The sequence below is a fragment of the Zea mays genome, chromosome 1 (assembly GCF_902167145.1).
Source record: "Zea mays cultivar B73 chromosome 1, Zm-B73-REFERENCE-NAM-5.0, whole genome shotgun sequence".
NCBI lineage: Eukaryota > Viridiplantae > Streptophyta > Magnoliopsida > Poales > Poaceae > Zea > Zea mays.
Genome location: NC_050096.1, coordinates 175,589,507 through 175,600,677, shown reverse-complemented (window position 1 = coordinate 175,600,677; position 11,171 = coordinate 175,589,507). Strand labels below are relative to the sequence as shown.

Here is an 11,171-nt window from a genome sequence, read left to right as displayed (position 1 = left end):
GAGATAGAGATTTGAGTTTGATTTGCAAAAACAAACCAAGTGGTGGCAAAGGATGATCCATATATGCCAAAATTGAATAAAACTCGAATTTATTTTATTTGAAGTGATTTTGCACTTGTTCTAGTTGCTTTATGTTGTGTTGGCATAAATCACCAAAAAGGGGGAGATTGAAAGGGAAATGTGCCCTTGGGCCATTTCTAAGTATTTTGGTGATTGAGTGCAAACACAAGTGCTTAAATGTCAATCTATGCCCATGGATGAACAAGGTGCAAATCACAAGTAAAGGTATGTTTCTAAGCCTTAGTACATTGGTTTTGTGTACTAATATACTTGTCTAAGTGTTAGAAACAGAAAGAAAAAAAAAGAAGAAAGGTGCAAAGACTTGGCTGAGTACAGCCAAGACTCAGCTCGGTCTGGCACACCGGACTGTCCGGTGGTGCACCGGACAGTGTCCGGTGCGCCAGGCTGACACGGCGCGAAGTGGTCGCTCTCGGGAATTCGCCGACGGCGTACGGCTAAAATTCACCGGACTGTCCGGTGTGCACCGGACTGTCCGGTGAGCCAACGGTCGGCCGAGCCAACGGTCGGCCGCGGAATCTGCGCGCGACACGTGGCCGGGCCAACGGTCGGAAGGGGGCACCGGACTGTCCGGTGTGCACCGGACATGTCCGGTGCGCCAACGGCTCCTAGATCTGCAACGGTCGGCTGCGTTGTTTAAGGAAGGAAATCGGGCACCGGACAGTGTCCGGTGTGCACCGGACTGTCCGGTGCGCCCGACGACAGAAGGCAAGGATGGCCTTTCAGATTTGTTCTCAACGGCTCCTAGCTGCCTTGGGGCTATAAAAGGGACCCCTAGGCGCATGGAGGGTACACCAAGCATTCTTACAACATTCCTAAGCACCAAGACATCGATCTCGCGCATTCGTTTCATTGTGATAGCATATAGAGCTCTTGTGGAGTTGTGAACTCTTTGAGTTGTGTTGCGAGCTCTTGTTGCTACTTGTGTGCGTGTTGTTGCTCTGATCTTTTGAAGTCTTGTGTGCGTTGCTCATTCCCCCTTGCTCTGTGTTTCTTTGTGAACTTCAATTGTAAGGGCGAGAGGCTCCAAGTTGTGGAGATTCCTCGCAAACGGGATTGAGAAAAAGCAAGCAAAACACCGTGGTATTCAAGTTGGTCTTTGGACCGCTTGAGAGGGGTTGATTGCAACCCTCGTCCGTTGGGACGCCACAACGTGGAGTAGGCAAGCGTTGGTCTTGACCGAACCACGGGATAAACCACTGTGTCATCTCTGTGTTTGATCTCTTGTGGTATTGTGTTTTGTTGAGACTCCTTTATAGCCACTTGGCAATTATTGTGCTAACACTTAACAAGTTTTTGTGGCTATAAGTTTAAGTTTTACAGGATCACCTATTCACCCCCCTCTAGGTACTCTCAAGGAAACCATCACTTTCTACATCCTAAATACTTTGGACTCTTTTATCTTCCTCCTGACGTAATCTCCACGATACTCTGATTCTCTCCACAACCAGATTCTCCCCACAACCAGATTCTTAGCAAAACTCCTCAGAAAAAAAAAGTTGAACCAAACAGGCCCTAAATTTCTTTATGTCATTATATAGAATGCAATAGGACTTCAATAACTTTAATTTACAAAAATTGCGCACATCCATACAAAGAATAGTCAAAAGAACCCTATATGCACCACTTGCATTAGAAAAATAATCATGTTGCTTTAACAAAAAAATTAGAATGTCAATAGCATATTTTTTGTACAATAAAATCTTGGACGAAACTCAACTCCATGGATAGGTCATTTGCATCAAATCAGATTTTTCGCCTCTTTTAAGTGCAGACTTGAGACGATGACAACAAGATTTTAAAATCTTTTTATCTAATGACTGCAATGCACTAAAGGTAAATAGGAAACTTTTTTGATAATCTTGATAGTTGATATTGCTTAAATCTTCTTGTAAGCGAAGAAATAGGTTGATTAACAAAAGAAAGAATGGATCAATTCAACATTCTTGTGATTCTAGGGCACGTTTTGGCCAATAATTTATGCAAAATAATTTTAAAAATTAATAATATACATGAGTTACTATAAATTTCAGGCCCTAGGATTTTAGGGGTCGTGCGATCGCACACTTCACACACCCTCAAGGATGCCTCTGCATCTCACAAAAGAGGACATATCTGGTGCACATAGAAGACTGGTGCACATATTAAATCATCACCACTCATTTTAGATCTAATGTCTCTAGTTGATTATTCAATTTACAAATAACACCTTTCACCACTACACACCACCACGTTGGAGGGTGTCCTTAGTAAAATGTACCAAACAAATAGAGACGTTAGATTTAAAATGAGTGGTGATGATTTAATATGTGCACCAATGTTCAATGTGCATCAGATATGTTGTCCTCACAAAAATACGAGTCCAATAAATAATAGTGAATCTAGGACTAAAGACCTACAAGTCTCAAATGTTATTAAACCCGTAATCATGTTATCATTCAATTCACCAAAAACATACTTAGACCTTAGATGCACTTTCATTTTGAAAGTAAAGTAAATATACAATCATAAGACCAAAGTTATTCCCATTCATGAATCACAAATCACATATCACATATCTTCGGTGAAAAGGCTTTGTTTTATTTTGTCATAAATTAGGGTTTAAATAAATATGTTCTAGTCAAAGGTTTAAAATTAAATTTGCCACGTGTAACTTAAAAGATAAAGTAAACTTATGTTAAGTTTGATCAAATTTATAGAAAAAGTTGTCAAACATTATGGTACAAAATAGTTGTACTATAGAAATATATTCCACAATGAATCTATAGTGCTTAAAAACCTTTTGGAGAATATGTTTAGGGCTAGTTTAGAAACTCTATTTTTTAAAGGATTTCTATTTTTTTAAAGGAAAATAAACTAATTTTTCTTGGGAAAATGAAAATCCTTCGTTAAAATAGGGTTCCTAAACTAGCCCTAACGTATTTTCACTTAAAAAAAAGAAAGACTGGTTGTTCCATTTTATAAACATGGTTTTGTAGTTCTGCTTTTTATAAAGTGGCGATGATGATACTACTTTATAAATATGGTTGTGGTGGTTCCACTTCATAAACAGAGGTGCTCAAGGCATCCTTCCTTGCACCATGTGCTGCCCTACATGCGTGTATCACATATAAACCAATTTCCAAGTAATGGCGAATGCGTATGGCAGTACAAGTGTTCGAGAAAACGATGGCGAATGCGTGTATCACATATGTTCTCCCAGTTAATCAATGATGGCCCAGTATGTGATTTCCACAAACAAACCATTAAGAGCATGCAACCATGAACTGGTTGAAATAACTCTGTATTATGGACTCCTCACTGGTATTCACATCACTATAGAACGTATAACAAGTGTCAACCAATCACAAAGATTGTCATCAAGTTATCTGCAATCCCCTATCCGATGAACAACAAAGGCCTACATCTGGCTCCAATACTGTAGTAGGGCAGAGACAAGTAGAGGATGGCTGGAAAGGGTTGGTTGGTTCTAAGGACCACGGGCTCTGAAGAAACACAAGCACCCGCCTGCCTGGCCTTCTGGTATCATGCCACCGCCCTTGCTCGTGTCGAGGGCCTCCAGGAACCGCACCACGTCGTCCATGTCAGGGCGCTTATCCGGGTTTGCGTCCCAGCACTTCCGCATGATGTTCGCCATTGGGCTTGGGCAGCAGCGAGGGATGTCAGGCCGCAGGTTCTGCACACACAATCAGTTAGGTGGAAACCATCAGGTTGTAGTGAAGGTCTGGCACATGCATGCGCACACAAAGTATTACTGGTCTGTTCTGCCTTTTATGTTCAGGTATGTGGACGATTATCGACAATGAATCCAGCAGCTGAAAACAAACCTGGTGAACGACGGCGGACGAGACGTCTGCAAAACTGAGGTCTGGATATGGCATGTCACAGCAGTATATTTCCCATAAGCATATGCCAAAACTGTAGACATCACACTTTCTGTTGTATGGCTTGCCTTCAAGCACCTGCACAGACACCAATTGCTCAAGACAATTGTCCCTATACAGAACGGAAATGCAATGGCAGTAATCGTTTCTGTACAAATCTAGAACAGTAGCGTAGTGTACCTCTGGGGCCATGTAGCCAAGTGTCCCAGTCGCGCCTGTCATGTCCTTTGGATTCTGAGCCTCAACACGAGCAACACCAAAATCAGCAATCTTAAGGTTTCGCTGTGTATCGAGCAGCATATTTTCAGTTTTTACATCCCGATGTACTATCTTTCTTGAATGTAGATAGTTCAATCTGCAAAAAAACACCAGATATGGTTACCGCAGTGTCGGGTATCATAATTAGGGCGTACCCAGATTATGCCCCCAAACATGCTTAACACCTAACTACCAGAAAACCATAAGACACGTTCCCCGAGGTCAAGCAAGGTTGAATCATGATTCGTTCGAGACCCCGCTCGGCGGTCGCTCAAAACTCCGCCTCGCCCGAGCCTGTCCTCGGGCAAAGCCAGCACTCGAGGAAATCCTCGTCTCGCCCGAGGTCCCCTCTTCACGTAATGGCGGTTTCCGCCTCGCCCGAGCCTGTCTCAGACAAGAGGACAGCCCCCAGCCCAGCCTCAGTCAAAGGTCACGGGAACCGTGGAGACATGTGCATTTAATGCGATGATTCGAATATCTACCCACGTGACACCGCAGTCAAACAGGGAGCGATGGGACCGCGGTCTCATCCACTTTCACCAACTACGATGACGCACGCCCGAGAATAACGGTCACTGCTCCCCCATGCCGACTATTGTGCTCAAACAACTCCGGATGGGACGTGCACGTCTGAGCATGGTCTTACCCTCAGGAGGGAACTTTGCCTCGCCCGAAGTCGCCCCCCCCCCCCCTCGGGAGAAAACTCCGCCTCGCCCGAGCTCGGCTTCGACCAACTTCCCTAGCAACAACTCCCCGTGAATCCTTCAAGAGGTCGCTCCGACAACTATGCTAACCCCTCCTTGTACGGCAGCATACCCCGAGGCAGGCTCGACCAAGGCCTCAGGAGGAACCTCCATCTCGCCCGAGCCTGGCCTCGGCCTAGATAACATCGACCAGAGGACGCCACCAACTCCTCTGCGAACGCGGTTGACAACGGGATGGCTACAGGACTGATGTCAAGTCTGCTTTACGCCATACGGGGAGAATTACCATGCCCTTTTCACCATACTTATCATTGTTTCAACAACTAAGACTCGGACAGTACCTCCATCAGACAGGCTCAGGTACGCGTTCGAGCCCCACATCCTGGCCTCGGCTCTCCGTTCGGTCAAGATGCAAATACAGGGGCCGGACATCCTCCTCCTAATCGAAGTCAACTACAAGTACAAAGGCCATTCTGTCGGCCATACCGGCTACAGAGGCTCGGACTCGTCTCCTCTCCATACACGACAAACCGTGGTGCCCCTGGGATTCCTCCTTGAAGCTATAAAAGGAGGAGTCCAGGGCTTCAAACAAGGAGGAGAACACTTCACGGATTTTCACATCCACGACAGATATTGGCACTTGCCTCAATCACCACCAGGTACTTGGGATTCAATCCCTCTCCCGACCAGCTTGTACCCCCTACTACAAGCACTTAGGTGCAAGATAATATAAGTCTCATCCCCCCTCTGCTGGAAGTAAGGCATTGTTTCGCCCGAACCAGGATAAAAGCTTGTGTCTTCTTGCATCACCCATCTGGATCTGGGCACGCAGCACTAATTCACTAGTTGGTAGGACCCTCGGGTCAAAACACTGACACACAGGATACAAGAAAATACATTATAGTGACCCAAGTTTTTTTTAAAAAAGGTTTTTGTATATCTTGCTTACCCTCTGGCAAGATCCAGTGCTATCTGAACAACAACCTTGTATGCAAGCTTCCTTCGCCTGTTCTTTATTAAATACTGCTTCAGTGATCCTCCAGCGAGATATTCGACCACAACACAACATGCTCTTGGCGGCAGCTCAGTGCGCCCACCACTGTTAGAACTATTGGCTGGAATCTTAAGGTCTGTAGTACCCATTGATGCACCAACAAACTGCGATAAAGAAAATATTGAGTAAACAAACTATGTAAGCGGACCACAAAGAAAAAAGCTATTACTATAAAGAGTAAAGACAGCACCAAGCCACCAAGACATGACAGTCCTGGCTCCTGAATAAACATTGCACAGAAGATACATGAGTGTGCAGCTTTGTTCTAAAACATAGTAAGCTGAAATGTTCACCTTTGTAACATTCGGATGGTTGAGCTCATGCCAGACAGCAACCTCCTGCTTAAATGATGCTCGCAGTGTGGCAGTTTCAGTTTCTGACGCAAAGCCATCTTCACCCCAATCCAATAGTTTTACTATTTTTGTCATAAAAGAAACAAAAAATAGTTAAAACATATGAAGATCAAGGTGGTGCTGTTGATTATTTGGTAAAGCTTCACAGCATACTAGATAAAAGTATAAATTTCAATTTTACTAGTCCACTGTTCAGGTAGCTTCATCGATTGGATAACATGCTATTGAGAACTGCTGTCTTAGATGATCTACAAGAATTAACCATCACAAATTCACAATTTCTTTTTAAAGGACCAGGACACTAAATAAGCTCATGAGTCATCATACCACATATGCGCCAAAATCAGGCACCCAGGGCTACAGGAATTTCACAGGAATCAGTTCAGTTTCACAACAAAAAACACCAGAATTTCACAGGAAACACGATAACATATTTTTTCCCCAGGTTCCAAACATGTCCAAATGAAGCTGTAAGCTTAAAAATGAGGCTATAACAGGTTTCAGAATTAAACAATCAGAACTTCAGAGTAGAGAAAAAAAAAACATGAATCCGCAAAGATGCAAATACTTCACAATTCGCACACAGACCACTGCAAAGAAGCTCTTTGTCAATAGCTTGTTACACAGGTATGCTTCATTTTTTTATTTACCAGCTGATACTAAATGTATCATTTGCCATGCTAGCCTGCCTGGATATATGAAAACGGTTCAACTATCTACTGATGAAAACCAAGAAATCCTCTACAACAGCAGAACCGCGTAATCTCAGAGGCACAACTAAACCACAAACGAAGTCAGGATGAGGTACAACAGGGGTACCTGCGACGTCCTGCCCATCATACGTGCCGCGATACACCGTGCCGTAGGTGCCCTGCGCTATGACGTAGCGAATCTCGAGCTTGGCGAGGTCGATCTCCCAGTCCTCCCTGGGCCCCTGGTTGTACGACCCCTTGTGCTTCTCCCAGGTCTTGGCCAGCTGCTTCTCCAGCTGGATGTCCAGGCTCTCGAGGTCGATCTTGTCGGCCCGCAGGTAGGACTCGCTCTTCGCCGCCGACGACGACGCGCCGGCGGCGGTCGACGTCATCGCGGCCCTGGACCGGCTTCCAACAAGTCAACTTTCCTCCCTTACCGAAGGCTTGCAGCCTCCGCGGTGGTTGCTACCACAGTTGACTCCTCCGCGCCGCGGGGGCGGAGGCCAAGGTCGCCAATTCTTCTGCAGAAACAAGGAGGTGTAAACGGCGAGATTTCAGCGAAATTCAAGGAAGTGAGCCCCTAAAAAATCTTGGGACGCGAACTGGGTACAGAGCACGGCTCCAACACGAAGCAAACAAATCGCCGCGCGATGGGAGGGTGGGAGCGATGGAGAGAGAGAAAGATTCGGATTTGGGTTCGATTGCAGCTAGCTCCGGTAAGGGCGAGCGAGTCAGCGCAAGCAAGCGAGGGCGTGTTTACCAGCGGGAGGAGGAATTGGTCGCCAGGTCGCGGTGGATCTGCAGCTCCAGCGCGAGTACAAAGGGAGGGGCGGCGGAGCACCAGGACGGCGAGGATTGTGGAAGTTAAGGCGAACCCGAGGTGACGCAACACCGCAGCCGCAGGACGCGGTAGACGGCGGCGGGAGCCGAGAGCAGGCTGCGGCCTGCGGGGACGGCGAGGCGGGTGGGTTTGGGGCGCAGGGGAGGCAGGAGCAGCCAGCAGGTGGAAGAACAGGAGTTTGGCCGCGCGTGGTAGATGGATTGTCAGAGGAGTCGGAATTGCCGGCAATAATTACGAGAAGGACAATTAGATTTGTGTCGTTATACTTCTTTCCTTTTAAAGTGTATCATTATCATTATTATTTAAGAAGTTATTTAAGTGTTATTATAATAAAAACATATCAGTGCAATTGCAAATAATCAAAGTACTTTTTAAAAATAATAATTAGATCTATATTATTAAAAGATTATTAAGGCAGTAAGGGTAGGCTGTCATTCCGTGTTCTGTCATTCTTATTCTCTGTTCTGCCTTTTCGATTCCCCCCTCCCCGCACGGTCCATTCTCACCATTCCCCGCACAGTTCATTCTCACAATTCTTGTTCTGCCTTTCCGATTCCCCTTTCCGCACAGTCAATTCTCATGTTCGGTCACCATTCCTTGTTTCCTTTCTCATTTCCCCTCTCCACAAAGTCTATTTCCATTCCCACGTACATCCAACTCCTAGCTAAAATTAAATTAAAAAAACACAAATGACCTCAAGGAGATTTGAACCCGCGCAACCCCTCAAGCAAATGTGCTCATAGCTACCACTACACCACATGTGTGTTTATGTCTATATCTATTATAGTAAAAACATATACTACATCTATCCCGAAGCCCACCTACTACCCTTCCACAATGTGTAGTAGTAGATAAATATCACCGAGATTATTCAATTATATTTTTGGATTGAGGGAGTAGTATTTAAAGAAAAGCCTTGTATGTAATTTCTTTTGTTTGAATAATGTTTTCAACTTAAATTCCTTTTTTGCAAGTGTGACATTTATTCTTCGTAATATTCTTCATAATATGAAAAAGATGATTGTTTTTCTTATTATTTTTGGATCTGTAGCTCTAGTGCTCCAAATGGATTCAAATTTTTACAATAGACTCTTGGTGTGATGCTTGGTGACGGGTAAAAAGGTCATGAATTTTGGTGCATGTATGATTAAGTTAGTGATTTAACTTGTTTAATGCATATTAAGTAGTCTTAAATGATTTATAAATAATATATAGATGTAAAAATGGAAAATGATCTTCCACTGTCCTTGCATGATATTATAGTAGCCCAAGAAAACTTAACATGGTTATGCATCCTCAGAGAATAATTAGTTTTAGATTTAACTTGCTCTCACATGCTTTATTGTATTAACAATTTGTTATTTTTGTTGTAAATACAATATAAAACCTGAGCATGTGAAATTTATACATTAGTCATAATTTGTTATTACCTATTTCTCATAAAAATTATATACCCAAATTAGATATTTTTTATATGGTGCTAAAATGACACTCATTTTATAATTATAAGAAGAGTTAGTGAAAAATTAGAAGTAAACAAAAGCGTGCATGTTTCTTGAAATGCTTAAGTGTCTTGATATAAACTGAAACCTGGTAACTAAATCACAATGATTTAAACTTGAGAATTTGTGGCACTATCCCTCCATGATTTTGTTTGGTGCTTGAGTTAAGTGCTATTATGACCGCAAGCTGAATTTCCTGCGTGTACAGTTTTAGTGGTGCGATTAATCTAGTTAAGTAAAGTATGATTTCTGTAGATATGTTCTATATAAAAGTTGTAGTTAACTTGTATATCTAGATTGTACTAAAGTTTCATGTTCTTAGAAGTAATGGTTTAGAAGTTATGCTTCTCACAAGTCCAGCACCTGAATCTGTCCAATTTCTGAATAGATTTCAGAGATTGCTATGGTTGCTTACGTTAATTTTACAATAAGTTCATGGTGATCATAAGAAAGTTGTATATGACTTTCTTATCTTGCTTGTGTTAAAATTTCATAGCCATACGCCTGATAGTTTAAGAGTTATAAATTTTATAAGATGATTGTTGTATTCTGTCCACTGTCAGAACATATTTCGAAAACTGTATTGTTTGATTTAGTTAAACATAGAATCACTTCGTGGTGATTATAAAAGTTATGTAGTACTTTTTCTAAGATTTCCAAAACGTCTTGGATCACTCTTTTTGGTTATGTTAAGATTTAGTTATGGATGTTTAAAGTGTGCAAACTGAATCTGTCCAATTCTTGACAGCAAAGCCTTCCTAGTATCTTTAAGCCTTGATACACTTTAAATCAACGTGAGTTGTTTATAAATACTTTGTAGACAATTTCATTATATTTTCAGAAAGTCTAGAATCACTTTGGTTGGATACATGAATCTCTAGTTATGAATTTTTGAAGTCGCAAGTATGAATTTGTCCAAATCTGGATAGAGTTGTCGTTTATCACTATTTAACCTTGTTAAGTGTTGAATCATGTTAAGATAAAAATACCAAAGTTGTAGTGCGCTTCTTAAGCTTTCCAAAAAGTATATGTTCACTATTTTTAGATAAATATCTTGTATGTTATAACTGAAACAAGTAATTGTTGGGCTGTCGTCTTAAACGTGTTGGATGTGAGTGATTGTTCCACTCCAGTGTGTTTGTCTTGAGTCGACTACTTGTTTGTTTTGATCTTAATTGAACGAAGTAATGATAATATAACTAATATAATTGAGCCTAAATATATAAGTAAGTAGCGCATGTCCCACTAAGTTAGTGAACTAATTTGGTTAAGGTCTAATAAGTAGCTTAGCTTAATCAACAGTTAGCAAGTGCAGTTATATATTAGGGAAACAAAGTAAATAATGTCATGTCCTTGGCTTTCTGCTAATACTACTAAGTAACCCACGTCATTAAAGTAGTATAATATGTAATTGTGATTAAACTATCTTCTCATGTGTGTTCTCTTGGATGTATGCTTGCAGTAGAATATCATGAATGATTGCAAAACATGATTAAGTGACTATTCCTTTTTAACTAAGCCTGTCTATATATAAGTCAAAACAAATTTACGTGTGCTTAAGTAGTTTAATAATAAAGTAACTGATAAATGATTGAAGTAAATGTGGTAAATGCTTGTACGTGTGATGTCATGTTCGTGTTGGTTAATTATAGGTAGCAAACGTCGTATTTCCACTAGTGTTGATCTTGTGTGCCCGATAACATGTAGATAGCTAACTCTAGCATATGGTTGTTTACGTTGTCTTAAGATTTAATGTTAGTTCGCTACCGTGAACTTGGAGTATCTTGTGCTACTTTCATCATATT

The 11,171-nt window shown here is 42.1% G+C and overlaps 1 protein-coding gene across 1 annotated transcript; it reads right to left on the bottom strand.

The window, feature by feature from the left end:
• Window positions 1-3,259: 3,259 nt before the first annotated feature.
• LOC100192758 (putative protein kinase superfamily protein) lies at window positions 3,260-8,041 on the bottom strand. Its single transcript, NM_001137956.2, has 7 exons — window positions 7,784-8,041; window positions 7,151-7,544; window positions 6,272-6,393; window positions 5,874-6,082; window positions 4,143-4,317; window positions 3,906-4,040; window positions 3,260-3,754 (listed from the first exon to the last, which is right to left on the bottom strand). The coding sequence occupies exons 2-7, from the start codon at window positions 7,413-7,415 to the stop codon at window positions 3,548-3,550; spliced, it is 1,113 nt and encodes a 370-aa protein (NP_001131428.2). The 5' UTR covers window positions 7,416-7,544; window positions 7,784-8,041; the 3' UTR covers window positions 3,260-3,547.
• Between the last annotated feature and the right edge of the window lie 3,130 nt (window positions 8,042-11,171).

Bases quoted from the DNA above. Each gene is read 5' to 3' on its own strand.
- LOC100192758 (NM_001137956.2), bottom strand. From the start codon at position 7,415: ATGACGTCGACCGCCGCCGGCGCGTCGTCGTCGGCGGCGAAGAGCGAG. The intron at 6,394-7,150 runs GTACCCCTGTTG...TGACAAAAATAG, and splicing joins TGATGGGCAGGACGTCGCAG to TAAAACTATTGGATTGGGGT. The intron at 6,083-6,271 runs GTGAACATTTCA...TCTTTATCGCAG, and splicing joins ACCATCCGAATGTTACAAAG to TTTGTTGGTGCATCAATGGG.